Source organism: Pipistrellus hanaki, assembly GCF_964339955.1.
Source record: "Pipistrellus hanaki genome assembly, chromosome: 3".
In the NCBI taxonomy this organism is placed as follows: Eukaryota; Metazoa; Chordata; class Mammalia; order Chiroptera; family Vespertilionidae; genus Pipistrellus; species Pipistrellus hanaki.
In genome coordinates, this window is record NC_140505.1 from 67,011,955 (window position 1) to 67,028,651 (window position 16,697).

The window sequence follows — 16,697 nt, forward strand, 5'->3', positions numbered from 1 at the left end:
GTAACATTTTCTGGAGCTAAGTTTTCTATTTTTAACCAGTGAAATATTTTCCTCTTCTCTTCTCCCTTCTAATAAGATTTAAAATATATATATTATTGATTTTTTACAGAGAGGAAGAGAAAGGGATAGAGAGCTAGAAACATCAATGGGAGAGAAACATTGACCAGCTGCCTTCTGCACACCCCCTACTGGGGATGTGCCTGCAACCCATGTACATACCCTTGACTGGAATCAAACCTGGGACCCTTCAGTCCATAGGCCGATGCTCTATCCACTGAGCCAAACCAGTTTTGGCCCTTCTAATAAGATTTTTAAGGGAAATATCTGATATAGTAATTACAAGTCTTTTACAAGTAATTACAAGTAATTACAAGTAATTACAAGTACATAGTAGTCCTTTACGGGGCTCCTTTTAAAGTGAAAATATAGAAATTGAAGATTTCACTAGTACTGGAAAGTGTCAGAGTAGAGAAAACCCAGAAATTTTTTTTTTAAACCAGAGGGGTAGGTACATCATAATTTGAATTTGAGAAGAGTATCATGGTTAAAGTGAGATGGCATATTGAAGACAGTATTTCTACTTGATATGAGACTGAATTATAGAAGAATTAAAGTTTGCATTTATATTCTAATGAATATAATGTAACTTCTTATAATAACATTGTGTTACTTAGAGTTTGTATATGTGTAGCTGAGATATATTGCTATTTGTATTTATTGATATCACTTGTGCTAATAAAAATGAAAAGTTACTGATACTTAGAATTAGTAATATATCTGTCTAAAGTTTTTGATAAAGGTTTTTATTTTTTCCCAAGACCTGTTGGCGATTTTCCCTGTACCTCACTGAGCAGTCTTTTAAGAGGTCCCGGAATGATGATCATTATAGGCTTTAGGATATGAAAATGTGTACCTTATTTGTACTATACTAGTAATTGTGTATGTAATTAATAAGCAAATTTGATAATATCATATGAAAGTGAATTTCTTATAACACTAAATTGGACTATATATATATATATATATATATATATATTTAATATTTTTATTGATTTCATAGAGGAGGGGAGAGGGAGAGATATAAAAATCAATGATGAGAAAGAACCATTGATTGGCTGCTTCTTGCATGCCCCCTACTGGGGTTCGAGCCTGCAACCTGGGCATGTGCCCTTGACCAGAATTCAATCCAGGATCCTTCAGTCTGTAATCCGATGCTCTATTTACCGAGCAAAACCAGCCAGGGTATGGACTAACTAATATTTTTAAATGAAAAAGATTGTGAATATTAGGAAGAAAATAAAAGTTAAGATGGAAAGTTAATTTATTTAAATTAAAAGGTAGTAAGAAGAGGGGCTTCCTTCTGGTCAGTTGAATTTTTGCGTGAGGCCAGCCTCACTCCCCACAATGTCTGTGCCACTAGAATCAGCTCACTGATGTGTGGATGGGGAAGGGTGGGGAGTTGTTCAGCACCAGTTTACATGTAGTGTTGAACACCCTGTACAAGAGGTATTGACCTTCCCCTACCTAACACTTCTTCGTTGGCCTGAGATTCCATTTATTAGGTAATAATAGGCCTCCTGTAGAATGCAAATGGAACCTGTTTAGAACACACGGGTTTTCATATAATCCAGAGTAGGTCTTTGACATTCAGTGGAGAGACATCTTTAGATCTTCCACAATTTGTCACCATCTCTCTAACTTTTATAATAATCTTCATTTAATGCACTTTCCATGCCAGCACTGGTAAGTTGACTATTTCTCCCACAGACTGGAGTCAACATTTTTTGTTTTCTTTTGCTTTTTGTTTTAAATAATTGAATGAGAGTAATTTTATACAAGTGGGCAGCAATTCTATCTTCAGTTTTAGATACTGAATAATTACAATCTGGCCTCATTCCAGACTTAAAATGATAACTACACATTTTTACATTAGCAAAATTCAGAGAATATTGCCTATGATGGAGCTTTGGTAGTCACAGAATGGTTATCACAGCTATGAGATCAGAGAACACTTCCATTTCTATCCTTTGTAAGTGATGGTTTAGGGCTTGACAGTGAAGGTAGATAGTATAACTTGGAAGAAATCAGTATGAAAATTCTGTGGTTGGAGGAGCAATAGGATTATCTTTGCAGAAGGACAGGCACTGGCTAAGGATAACCAAGTGGAGGGAAACGAGGGGGAAATGCTGGCGGCAAGCTTTTCTCAATCCTTAGGCTTCTTAGGACAGAGCCAGTCCCATGGTTCTTGGTAATCCTTGTCTGACTGACATTTTGAATTGGATCTAAGTGGTACTTTATAAGCCTCTGACAATTTTCTGGAATGATTATCAAGGCATATTATGTAGTCTCTGGCCCTATGCCTGCTTTTTTATTCTTTGCTTACAGGTATGAAACAGCCCATGGCATCACAAAAGTGAGCATTTCCTGGCCATTCTAGTTATCTCTGTAAACTTCTCTCTATCATCAAGGCAGAGAAGTCTTTTTTAAAAATATATTTTTATTGATTTTAGAAAGAGAAGAAGGATAAGGGATAGAGAGATAGAAACATCAATGAGAGATAAACATTGATTGGCTGCCTCCTGCACACCCCTTACCAAGGATTGATCCCAAAACACAGACATATGCCCTGACCAGCAATTGAACAAGCGACCTCTTGTTTCATGGGTTGCCTCTTAACCACTGAGCCACAATGGCCGGGCCAGACTGATCCTTTTGTTTGTCCTCCCTCCATTGTACCTGTGTTCCCTAGATAATAGTGTAAGGCAAATGCAATATTTTAGCATAGAGTGAAACTTTCTTTATATAAATGACATTTATGGTAGGAAAGTTATAATTAAAGTTTCATAAAACTCGAAACATTTGTTCTAAGCTTGTTATAGATTCAACTTGCTACTTATATCTAGTACTAATTTTGAGTGTTCATAGGTTTATAATTGGTTTAAGGCCCTTTTTAATTCTTAGGAGTAACTGTAATCAACCAATTTCTTACTCTTTTGAGGATTCTCTGGGATGAATGGTAGATAAATAGCATTGTTTTATTGATTCTATTCTTTATTGTTTGATATTTGTCTTTCATAGATTATAAAAGGACCTTCAGAGATGTATACATCATAAAATCAAAACATTAAGTCTTTAACATAATTACTTCTAATTGGATGTGACAACTTGGCAGTAGCAATCAAACTTTATCCTCATTCCAAATCATCCCATTTTTATAATGTGTTTACAACTACAGTAGTTTTCTGATGATACAATATTATTTCTATCAGAATACATATGTTCCTTATGGCACTTTCTATATGCCCACATCATCCTTCAGCTTTTGCCTGTTTCTGAACTAGGGCTACTCTCCAGGCCTACACTGTATAATGTGGTTGCTATATGTATGTGGCTATTGAGCATTTGAAATGTGGCTAGTCTGAACTGAGATGTGCTATAAGTGTAAAATACATACTAGACTTTGATGACTCAGGGAGAAAAAAGTAAAATGTTGCATCAATGAATGTTTTATTTTGATTCTATGTTGAAATGATAACATTTTGGATATATTAAAATAGTTCTTTTAAAACTAGTTTGATTATTTGCTTATAAATTTTACATTGCACATGCAGTTCACAGTATATTTTTCTGGGACATTGTGCATATATTTGTCATATATAGCTTACCGATCTTCCTTCTCATGAAGGATCTTATGGCCTTAGTATCTACTTTAGTATCTCACTCTTCATTATATGTCTTTGTTGGGAAATCTTAGCATTTTAGTATGCTTCTCTCTTTTTCCAGTGGTAACTTATCTATGGTAATAATTATCAGTTATTGTTGTTACAAAATCACCTTTGAGTGGTTTTCTAAATTTGGTTGATTCTCATAGTTCTTGACGTAACGTGTATATTTCTATGAATTGTTTTAGGATGTTATTTGTTATTTATTGTATACATTCTTTACTAAGTATAAAAATATAGACTTTTTAATAACTTCATTTTTTTTCAGAACACTATTTTATGAAACTGACTGTTAACATTTAGCCTCTTATTTCCAAAATGTTCTAGTATGGTTTAGAAAGGATTATGAGTGAAGAGCGGAGTCTGTCCTTACTGGCCAGGGCCATCGATCCCCAGCAGCCCAGCGTGATGACAGACCTGGTGAAGCTCCTCTCCGCAGTGTGCATTGTGGGGGAGGAGAGCATGTGAGTCTTCTCACCTCATTTCTCTTCTCCTGTAATGACCTAATGCAACTGGAGTTATTTAATGTTTTCATTATCCATTGTGTTTTAGTCTAGAATTTAAGGAAATGAAGTATACTTAAGCAGCTGGTTTAGATTCATATAGACTGAGAAACTGACTTCTTCATCTTACTTATTTCAAACTGGTCTAAATTGAAACCCTAAATAAAAATTCTAAATGAAGACTTTTTGAAAAATATACAAATGAGTTCTGCTTTGTATATGATATTTTTCCAGATAGAAATAATTCAAAGTATAGGACATGTATAGTCCCTTGTAAAAGCTAATATAGTATTTGAAAATCTGTATGTAAGGCAGATTTAGAAAGTGACATAAAGAATTGTATTTTACTGTTAGAGGATATTGTATTTTACTAACTTTTAATCATAAAAATATATGCTAAAGCTTTTAAATACATTATTCACAGGAGGGGCAGGAGGAGGGAGGAGGGGTCAGTAGGGGAAGAAGGGGGACAGCTATAATACTTTCAACAATAAAGATAAATTAAAACTACATTATTCACATGTTAGGGCTGTAACTAAAAGATCATTACATATATATTAAAAGATAATTATTAAATATGAACTATTTTTATAAAGAAGATTGACAATTCTTAATACAGGGGAGCATTTAAAAAATTTTGAAAAAAAAATATATTTTTTAAAAGAGTAAAGCTATAAAAACCAAACCACCAAAAGGACAAGCAAATAGCCCTCTCATATTTGGGTAGGCAGAGCCTTGTAAGTGGACTCTCCTGCACACATTTGAAAATTGTACTTGTGATCGTGCTGTGACTGGTGACTATTGAACCACTGAATTTAGACCTAGTTGGAGAGTCCACAGACAGCATTCAGCCCTGCCCCTCTGCCCCATATACAACTATAGAGAGTGTCAGTGGACGAGACTGTCTGCTGCAGTCCCTGCATGCAAAGCCAGGTGTACAGCCTCAACACTTTCCATTTCCCATTTCAAAAGGCCATATTAATTTTGGTGTAGGAACCTAAGAGCAGACTTAATTTTTTTAGGTTTTTTTTTTTTTTTTTTTTTTTTTTTTTTTAATGTGGTGACATTTGTTAATAAAATTATGTAAGTTTCAGGGCTACAATTCTATAATGCATCATTCCTACATTGTATTGTGTGTTCACCACCCCAATTCAAGTTTCCTTCCTGGCTGAATTTAATGTTGACACTTAAGGTACTTCCTGTGCTCCTTCTCTCCCTTTCTTTCCCTTCTAATCTTCCTGCATCTTCCTCCTTCCTATGCTTCCCTCCTTTCTCTGTTCTTCTCTCACACTTTTTCTTTTCTTTCTCTTTTCCCTTATCCCTTACTTTTTTCATTTCTCCTCTTTCCCTCTCCTTTTTCTTTCTTTTAAAAAAATATTTTATTGATTTTTACAGAGAGGAAGGGAGAGTGATAGAGAGTTAGAAACTTTGATGAAAGAGAAATATCAGTCAGCTGCCTCCTGCACACCCCTTCTGGGTATGTGCCCTCAACCAAGGTACATGCCCTTGACCGGAATCGAACCTGGGACCCTTCAGTCTGCAGGCTCTATCCACTGAGCCAAACCGGTTAAGGATCTTTCTTTAAAAAAAAAAAAAAATAATAATTAAAAAAAAAAAAATATATATATATATATATATTATATATATATATATATTTTTGTTGTTGTTGTTGTTGTTGTTGTTGTTGTTGTTGTTGATTTAGAGAGGAAGGGAGAGGGAGAGAGCACGAAACATCAATGATGACAGAGAATCATTGATCACCTGCTCCTTGCACATCATGCACTGGGGATCAAGCCCGCAACCCAGGCATATGCCCTTGACTAGGATCAAACCAGTGACCCTTCAGTCTGCAGGCCTACTAGAGTTCCTTTATCTTTCCTTATCCTTTGTTTTCTCTCCTGTTCTCCTTCCTCTTTTTCTAGCTCCATATTATTTTTATTACTGTTTTTTTTTTTTTTTGTTTTTTTTTTTTTTTTTTTTAAATTTCAGAATAGGACTCAAAATGATGTAAATAACTCTTAGGATTACACGTCTATGTTCACGAACTATGAAACTCTCTGACCTACAGTATGCAAGGTCCTATTAACATAGCTATTTTTAAAGGAGGAGCAAGTATAATTCTTGCAGCACTTATTTTTTATATTTGACTATTATTTCTTACCACTATATGTTTTTTGACTACCAGACCTTCACTTACTGTGTTTGAGAGGAAGTAGAGTGTAGTGGTTAAAAGCATTTATAAGGTGCTTACCACACAGACTATATTGTTTTAGATCTTTGCATAAACATTTAGTAGATGTGAGACAAATATCTTAACCTTTTCTGCTTCAGTTTCTTTATCTGTAATATGGGATGTACATTAAAATGAGTTACTATTTGTAAATTGGTTAAAAAGTGTCTGATGTATAGTAAGCACTATATAAATGCCTGGTGAATAAACATCATCATAGGATTATTATGAGGAATAAATAGATAAAAATAACATGCTTAGAGCTTGATACCTGCTATGTGAACTGCTGATACATATTGTGTAAGCCATTTAAAAAATGTTATTTACTGCCTGGAAGTAGTGACTTCAGAGTTTGTTAAATCAAGCAATTAAACTATGGCATTTGGGTTATTTGTTGCTTGCGATTTAATTAGTAAATCCAAAATTTCCAATAGCCTTGAAGATGTTTTAGAAGCTTTAACATCAGCTGGAGAAGAAAGAAGAATTGACAGGTTTTCTTCTATTGTGGAAGGTCTTCGGCACAATTCAGTTCAACTGCAAGTAGGTTTCATGTGAATCATACACATTGTTTTATAACTGTTTTCTGACTTTTATATTGAACACTATAGTATGAAATCTTTCATGCTGTATGCTGTTTTAGAGCATTTTTAAGTAGTGTATAGAATTTCAGTTTATTCTTTATCATAATTTTTCTTACAGGTGCAACTTGGTATACATCTGCAGTTATTTCTATAGTTACTTTCCTAGAAGTTGACTTACTAGGGTTCTCTGTAAACTATATAATTATAGTCCCACAAATTGTTTATTCTGTTCTATGTTAGTCTCATAAGTTGATTATTATAATTTTGAAGAGATTTTTGCAATTTCTCATTGTGGCTCCTCATTGTATTAGTTTTTATATCTGAAAAAGTTGGGAGTTAACATGAGTAATACTTTGGTGCAAGGTATACTTATTTAGATTTTCAAAATTAGTTAAGTGCTCCCCAAAAGCCAATTTAGAATTAAACATTATAGTATCCAAGTTACATACTAATATTCATTTAATTTCTCCGTAAGCAAAGAAAATTAACAAGTTTTTATAACTGTAATTATTGTTATAATCATTGCTAATCAAGTATGACTATATTTAAGGCAATATTGGTAAAAAAATATTTATGGCAAAAAAATCAGAAAATCTTAGGAACTGTAAAATTAAAAAGTTTGTTATGGCATTTTTGATGATAGTGTTTGTTCCAATAACACCTGTTGTGATTTGTTTCTTTGGGCATCAGGCAGGCATGGAGATGTGCTGTGGTCCCTGCTGTAGAGGTCCAGTTAATGGGGCCTCTGGGAAAGAGTTCCTCGTACTTACCTGGGCTAATAGGAGGGCCTATAAGTGAGGATCTAGGATGTGTCATCCACCTTGGACACAGGCCCTGCTCTTTCACTTGCTTGGTGTGTGAGGGACTTTTAATTTATACATCATTACTCTTCTTTCCCTTGTTGTTGTTGTTGTTGTTGTTGTTGTTGTTGTTCTTCTTCTTCTTCTTCTTCTTCTTCTTCCTCCTCCTCCTCCTCCTCCTCCTCCTCCTCCTCATCCTCCTTCTCTTCTTCTTCTTCTTCTTCTTCTTCTTTTTTTTTTTTTTTTTTTTTTTTTACCTGTCTCCACGTTTCCTAATCACTGCAAGGCTAATGAATAAATCAAAAGAAACTTCATAAGGAAAAACTAAAGGATTAATTTATGTGAACTTCCCTCCAGTACTTATTAATTTTTCCATATACAAATTTGTGCAAATATCGATAGAATATTAGATTAATGTTGGTTATTTATGTACTACATTAGAGATCATGTCTAATTTAAAAATCTCATTTGTGAACTATAATTCTCATGTGTAAACTTTATATACTTTTTGCATCTAGTCACACACACAGTATAGAAATGAGAGGGGTAGTATATTGAGATGAAAGGAATAGACTTCTGAGTCATGCAGGCTTAAATTTCAGTCTCAGCTCTTTACATCCTAGCTGTGTGACTCTGGTTCACTTCCTAAGCCTCTTTTATAGCTCAGCTTTCTCAGTTGTAAGATGGAGATAATATTAATACCTAGTTCATTGTTGATGCAAGGATTACATAGGATAATGTATTTAAAATGCTTAGTGCAGTACTTGGTCCTTTAGCAGAATTATTGAGTTAAAAGCCAGCTTTAGAGAGTAATTTTGTTAAATTAAACAAAGTCAGTGGAGAGTGGAGATTGAAAGTGATCTTCATTTTTTTTTCCTGCAACATTACCAGTTTGATATTAAAATTGGTATTTAACTATACAACCCAGTAATTACACTCTTGAATATCTATCCCACATTTATGAAAATTTATGTTTTCACAAAAAGCCAGACACAAATTTTTGTGGCACCTGTATTTGTCATAGCCCCAAACTGGAAACAACCCAGATGTCCTTGAACACGTGATTGGTTAAACAGTGGTGCAGCCATTCCATTCCAAAAAGGAGTGAACCATTGATATATCCAATTTGCATGATCTCCAAAGAATTATCCTGATTGAAAAATGCCAATTCTAAAAGTTTACACGTTGTGTGATTTCTTTTATATCACACACTAGAGGCCCAATGCACAAAATTTGTGCATAGGTAGGATCCCTAGCAGCTGCCAGCCAGGACTTTTCTTTCCTGGCTGCCAGCTGCTGGCCACAGTCTTTTTTCATTCTGTGCCACCCCCTGCTGATTAGCATACATCAAAGTGAGCCATTGAAATCCTGGTTGGTCGAACTCCCAAGGGGACACTTTGAATATTGAGCTTTTATATATAGAGACTTGTGGTATGGTGCATGAAATTTGTGCACGAGTGTGTGTGGGGGGGTGTCCCTCAGCCTGGTCTGCACCCTCTCCAATCTGGGACCCCTTGGGGGATGTCTGACTGCTGGTTCAGGCACGATTCCTCTTGCAATCCGGGATCGCTGGCTCCTAACCACTCACCTGCCTGCCTGCCCCTAACCATTCTGCCTGCTGGCCTGCTCGACCCAACTCCCCCCCCCCCCCCCCCCCCCCCTCCTTGCTGGCCTGCTTGCCCTCAACTGCCTTCTCTGCCAGCCTGACCCCGAATTGCCCCCCTCCTGGCCTGCATCAATCAGGCTGGCGGGGGAGTGGTTAGGCGGTGATCACTATGGCAGGCAGAAATGATCAGGGGCAATCAGGAAGGCAGGCAGGCGAGCAATTGGGAGCCAGTAGTCCTTGATTGTGAGAGGGATGTGCGACTGCTTGTTTAGGCCTGATCCCAGTAGGGCAGTCAGACATTCCTCAAGGAGTCCCAGATTGGAGAAGGTGCAGGCTGGGATGAGGTCACACCTCCCCCCTGCCCCCATCCCATGCACGAATTTTGTGCATTGGGCCTCTAGTTGTATTATAATACAAGATGTTACCAGGACTTGAAGAAATTCAAAATAAATATGTCTAAAGACTTGATATGGTTTTTAAGTGATTTCTTTTTTTAAATAGCCTTATTCAGATGAAATTCACATTATCTAATTTACCTACTTTGAATTATACAGTTTAGTGTTTTTATGTTTATTTGCAGAGTTGTTCAACCTTCATCACAATTTTAGGCCATTTTCATCACCCCCAAAAGAAACTCCTCATCTCTTACCCATCATCTTGCATTACCCCTGTTCTCCCAACCATTAATCTACTATCTCTATAGATTTTCATATTCTGGACATGTGGTATAAATGAAATCATATAATTTCTGGTCCTTTGTTACTCGCTTCATGTTTATAATATGTATCAGAATTTCATTGTTTTATTGCAAATAACGTTCTATTGTGTGGTGTGTACTGCATTTTGTTTTTCATTTGGCACTTGGTGGACATTTGGATTGTTTATACTTTTTAGCTATTATGAAAATGCAGCTGTGGATATGTGTGGAGAAAATTTCTTTTTAATGACTGCTTATTTGCCATATTTACTGTAAGGGGATAAGGGTGAGGGGAGTAGGACTAGTTGTAATTATATTTTCTTTTATGGTTAGTTCTTATTGTTTTGATGCCCTGTAAACATCAAAATAAATTTCTTGATATTCTTAAAGTTTAATTTTCATTGAGAAATGAAAGGCAGAATGAAAAAGGCTGTGGCCAGCAGCTGGCATCACTTAAATTCATTTCTTTCTCAAATTTTGGATAAGTTCAGGTTAAATTTGCATGTAATATATACAGTGGAAAACACTAGTTATTTCTTTTAAAATATATATTTTATTGAATTTTTACAGAGATGAAGGGAGTGGGATAGTTAGAAACATCAATGAGAAAGAAACATTGGTCAGATGCCTCTGGCACATTCCCTACTGGGTATGTGCCCGCAACCAAGGTACATGCCCTTTACCGGAATCGAACCTGGGACCCTTGAGTCCGCAGGCTGATGTTCTATCCACTGAGCCAAACTGTTCAGGGCAATAGTTATTTCTTTACCATTTTGTTGTGGTATTACTCTCTCATTGAGGTTTCTCATTATTATGAAGCCTAATGTGTGGAGTAACTAGGAGGTGGCAAGCTTAAGTTATTTTCTATATTTTCTAGATAGCTAATTTTGGGGGCGGGGGCGGTGAGGATTGAGTAGATTCTGTTTTTTAGGATTGCTGATTGTGTAATCTATTATGTTTAAAATGATGAAGTGGTCCTTTAGTAATATCTAAAAATAATTTCCTTTTTAGTACTTCTAAATTTTCTACAATATAAAGTATATTTTAAAATTAGCTTGGTTATCATTTTTTCCATAAAGCTATTTTTCTAAATACCCATTTTACGTTATTAGGTCTATAATTTGCATTTAATAAAATGTACTGGTTTGAATGATATTAGCAGATCACCAAATTAAAATGAAAAATTTTCATTGAATGAAATAGAACTCAGTTGTTTGCTTTTAAATTGGGGGAAATGGGTGGTAGTAAAAGAAAGAAAAATCATTCTTTTCTTGTAAAGTATATTTATAACAAAGTACTTTTTAAAGGAGGACTGTTAGATTTTCTTCAGTTTGATAATAATGAAGATAATTTGACTGTTATGATTCTGATAGAATGAACATACTTCTTTAGTTTCTGCTATACTTTTATCTGTTATTTTCATTTCTCTTGTCTCTTCTTTTTATAGAGCCATACTTTGCTAGGGTATCAGAGGCATTATCTAGGTTTTAAAGTTTATTGGTACCTTTGCTGTTGTCTCAAGGCTGGTTGAATTGCAGTAGATTTTTGTCAAGAAATAAGCCTAGTGTGGGAATTCTAGAGTTTTTTAAGTGGGTGTTAGGCTTTCCTTCTGTGTCTATGTCATCAGGCCACATAGACAGTCTGCTGCACCTTCCCTTTCCTTTCTTCCTGATTTAGTCCCCCTGACCATGTATCTGGGCAGTGTCAAGAACATGAATGGTCTGCAATTTTACTAGTATACCACTTGTAATCTAACAAGTTAGTCTATCACGGTTTTATAGATGTTTTCAGAAGACACACACAAAAAAGGACTTTATTATCATAGCAATAGCATTAACTTGAGTACGAGCTTTACATCAGCCCATTTCTGAGGAAAGCCATGAGCTTAGGGAATACAATTCTAATGTCACGGGCAGCAGTCACTCTAATTTCTAGAGGCTGCAATGAAGTCTGTTTAGTTTGTCTCCTAAAGTGTTAATTAAAGTGCTGGTCAGCAGGACTCCAAGCAGCACATTGAAGCTGACATGCAGTACTGACCTCAGCACGCCTTCCAGGTCCCAATCCTGTCAGCTGAACGAATTCTGTAGACCATCCAGCTCTGCTTTAGAACACCAGGAGGCTTTCTTCTTAATTTTTCCTATTGATCTTTCCACTTGGCCTGAGATATTAATTCAGGTACAGAATGATGTATCACTGATTGCATGGACTTTCCCTTGTTCAATCAAGAGGAAGTCTAAGGCAGTTATTTTATCTATAACAATCTGGCCAGTGAGTTAATGCTGATCTGAGTGCCTTCCAGGGCTGCTGTGGTGTCATTGATCATCTCAGCTAAGATCAGGGGCTTTTTTTTTTTTTTTTTTTTTTTTTTTTTTTTTTTTTTTTTTTTTAAATCCTCACCCAAGGATATTTTTCCCCTTGATTTTCAGACATAGTGGAAGGGAAGGATGAGGATGTTGAGGTGGGGGAGAGAGAGAAACATTGACATGAGAGAGACACAGCGAATGGTTACCTTCTGTGGGCCCCATCAGAGGCCGGGATCGAACCCAAGACCTCTCAGTCTAACCACTGAGCAAACCAACTAGGGCCAAGGACACATTTCTTACCACCTTTTCTAATTGGGTGACTCATGAGTAATGCCTGCAGGGTGCACATAAAAATAGTGATCAGTTTTCTCTCCAGGAGGCTTCTGAGAGTAGTCAAGGATAGCCTCAGTTAGGAGAGGTCTTTATAGTTGTCAGAGGGCTACCTGGTATACTTTTAGTGTTTCCTTAAACACTTGAGCATCTCTTAGTGCAAGTCACAGTGTTTTTGGGAGAAAGAGGCAAGTTATATTCCTTGTATGGTGTACATAGTGTTTCTGGAAGGAAAATGTTGTCTGTAGTTGTTGGGGGTCCCCCTATATTGGGACCTTTATAAGTTGGGGAGCTATGGGTGACAGTAATTTCAATATGGCCTACCAGCTGGCTGATAAACTTTAGGATTCTCAGATTTAGAAATAACTGAGTCCAGTTTTTAGCTTTGGAGAGTCTGTCTGAAGATGGCAGAAATGGTGGATTGTGCTATAGGAGAGGATTTAAAAATATATATATTATTAATTTCATAGAGAGGAAAGGAGATGAATAGAGAAATAGAAACATTAATGACGCAAGAGAATCATTTGTTTTAATTAATTAATTGCTTCTTAATCAGAGGTGAGATGAATTAGTTATATCAGAGAACAAACTCAAATAAGGGGAGAGATGGATAATTTGTTTTAGAGGGCAAACTTGTCTTGATGCTTTGTGAACCTGTACCAACTTTAATTTCTGAGCTTGCTCACTTAAATTATACTTACGGTAAATTCTTTTATTGAATTGGCCCCAGGTTTTCCAAAATCGATTTATTGTAATAGTACTTTTAGATACTGATAGCTAGATGGATATATGTTGTTCTTCTGTGGATCACTTATTTTTACTATTTTACCTAGTAAAAATAACTCAAGTCTCATATATATTTTTTTAACCCACTGTTAAAATGCATAGCTATTGTTCTTTTTAAAAAATGTGGTAAAATATAACTAATGTAAAATTTGCCATTTTAATTGTTTTTAAGGGTATGGTTCAGTGGAATTAACTACAGTTATATCTTTGTGCAACCAGTATATCATTAGGCTTCTTAGGATCCTAATGTTGAAACAGTGGGCAGTTATATCCTTCTAGAATTCAGTGGAGAGGAGTAGTTGGTATGTCCTTCTAGATTCCTGTGGTAGGTATTTCTGTACCTTACAATATTCAGGTAGACAAAGGTAGATTTACAGTTATAATACAAATAAGTAATATAATAATTAACAAATACAAGAATAAAAGTATTTTGTGTACTCACAACTGTAAACTACATTTTCTCACTCTATATTTTCCAAAGAAATTATAACCCAAGCATTTGGTATCTTTGGAAATCTTCCTAGAGGAAAATTGTGTTCCAAACACATTCAGGTATCTGACATACACATGGTCTTGACAAGTATTTCATGTGTAGAGAGGGTGCTTACATTTAGAGAAAAATAAGAAAATGTTCAAGTGTTCTGTTAAATTCGAAGTTTTATTCATAATACTTATAAATCAGACTAGAGGCCTGGGAGGGTCTCTCAGCCTCGCCTGTGGGGATTGGGTTGAAACTGGCTCTCTGACATCCCCCGAGGGTTCCCGGATTGTGAGAGGTTGTAGGCCAGGCTGAGGAATCCTACGGGTGCACAATTGGGGCCGGGTAGGGACTGCGAGAGGGCTCTAGGGCATATCTGGTCCGTCTTACCCAATCCCGATCAGTCAGACCCCAGCAGCAAGCTAACCTACTGGTCGGAGCATCTGCCCCTTGGTGGTCAGTGCTCATCATAGCAACTGGTCGAATGGTTCAATGAACAGTCAGACATTTAACATATTAGGCTTTCATTATACAGGATAATTTGAAAATGATACTTTTGCTGAAGCTTGCTTTGTGGAACAAGGCTGTGTTAATCTGGGTACTATGAGAGAATGAGATGTGATGTCCAAGGGAATAGGGGAAGTGCCTATGAGAGAACCTGGAGAGGGAGATGGGGGGGGCGGGGGCTGGGAGATGTTTGATCCAGTGCAGTTCTGACCCTTGGTGAAGGGAGCATGAAGGAAGGAAGTAAAACTGGGTGGAAGGTCTTAGCCTGACATGCAATTCTAGAAGAACTGGGCAAGGTAGTTGGGGAATCCTGGAGCCAAAGTCCAGCATATCCCAGGATGACACCTGTTTAGTATTCTTGGCTGTGCTCAGACATTGGTGGGAACAGTCTCTCAGAAGTGCGGCTTCAGCTCAAATGTTGTGATGGATTTCAGAGGGCAACAACTGGGCTGTTGGTTGACTATTTATTTTTATTGAATTTATGGTGGTGACATTGGTGAATAAAAATTTTAGGTATATAATTCTATAATACATCATCTATATATTGTATTGTGTTCACCAAGTCAAGTCGTTTTCCATCACCATTTGTCTCTTCTTTTCTAACTCTCCACCATGCTTCCACTCCCTATGATAATCACCATACTGTTGCCTGTACCTATGAGGTTTTGTTTCTTTTTGTTTGCTTGTTTTTCTTAATTTGTTTACTTTATTTATGTACCCTCTGGTCAAAGATTGAGAATTGTGTTGTCATGGCTGTCACAAAGACAGTGAAAAAATTTTCTTAATTGAAGAAAAAAAAAAATGCCTCTTCAATATCAGTGTATTGCATTAAACTATTTTTCACATCTCAGAAAGTTAGGAAAAATCTGTACTTTTTAATTTAAATAATTTAGAATTTTCCCTATTTTATACATGGTTTAGTTTTCATTTAAAATATTAAAACAGAGTATTAAAATCACCCTTACTTGAGTTAAAAACCAGTGTACATTGAAATATATCACTGGGCAATAATAAAACAAATATGACATTGCATAATTCTTTTGATGTCAATCATAGGTTAAAATGCCTTGCAGATTATTTGCTCCTGTTTGTTGTTGTTTGTCTTGGACTTTAAATGCTCAAAACGAACCCAAGTTTGGTTTTGCCTCTGAGATCAAATAAAGCCATTTTTACAATGAACTAGAGGCCTGATACATGAAGATTCGTGCAGGAATGGGCCTTCCTTCCCCTGGCTGCCAGCACCACCTACACTCCAGCCTGGAGCTGCCTTTCTGCCTTCCCCCACTGCCCAGAGGCCTGGAGCTGCTGGAGTGATGCAGACTGCCTGCTTTGTTACCATGGCAATGATGCAAGGGTCCCACCCCAGCCCCTGGCTGCTGGGCACTGCGTACGCAAATTAACCAGCCATCTTTGTTGGGTTAATTTGCATAGTCACTCCTAATTGGCTGGTGGGCAATGTGAAGTTACAATCAATTTGCATGTTTTTTGTTTATTAGTATAATTTGTCATATTTTGATTTACTAGGTTTTTTTTTTTTTATGTATCTCCCATTCCCTTACCAAAAAGTCATTGCTAGCTTAAGTTATTTTCAATTTCAAATAAATTGTTTTCACATTTAATGACAGATGAAATGGAGAATATGGAGTATGGTAGAGACTTTATTTTTAGTGCCATTGTTGGGGTGCTCCAGAAGTTTCAAGAAACCAATTTAATTCTTCTCTGATTTGATTACTACTTTTATTAATAGTCAAATTCATTTGGATTAATTAGTAGGATTAATATATCAGTATGACTCAAACACCAAACATATTAAACTGGAAAATAATATGCCATTAAGCTAATAGACATTAAAGAAATCTATAATAATAAAAGTATAATATGCAAATCGACAATGACCTAACAGTGGAACAACCATCAGGACGACTACGCTATGACACCCACTGGCGCCAGGCTAGCCAAGGCAGGTGAGATGTGTTTGGTCGAGGGTCCTGCCAGTAGCCCATGATCGCTCCAAAGAGGGAGGCCCTGGCTCCCTGCCAGCGGTGCTGCTGCAGGTGGGCAGGGCCTCCCTCTGTGGGACAGTCCATCGCAGGCCTCCCAGACTGTGGGAGGCACAGGTAGGGCTACGGAACGGCCTCCCCTCTCCTCCTCAGT

General features: G+C 36.6%; 1 protein-coding gene across 3 annotated transcripts in view; it reads left to right on the forward strand.

Moving 5' to 3' along the window:
- The window catches only part of DIAPH3 (diaphanous related formin 3), a 479,703-nt gene that overhangs the window by 126,089 nt on the left and 336,917 nt on the right, over positions 1-16,697 (forward strand). For all 3 annotated transcript variants that reach the window (XM_084876736.1, XM_084876737.1, XM_084876738.1), the window contains 2 exons: positions 4,050-4,186; positions 6,890-6,995. In XM_084876736.1, the coding sequence (XP_084732862.1) occupies positions 4,050-4,186; positions 6,890-6,995 (243 nt within the window). The remainder of the gene's footprint in view (positions 1-4,049; positions 4,187-6,889; positions 6,996-16,697) is intronic.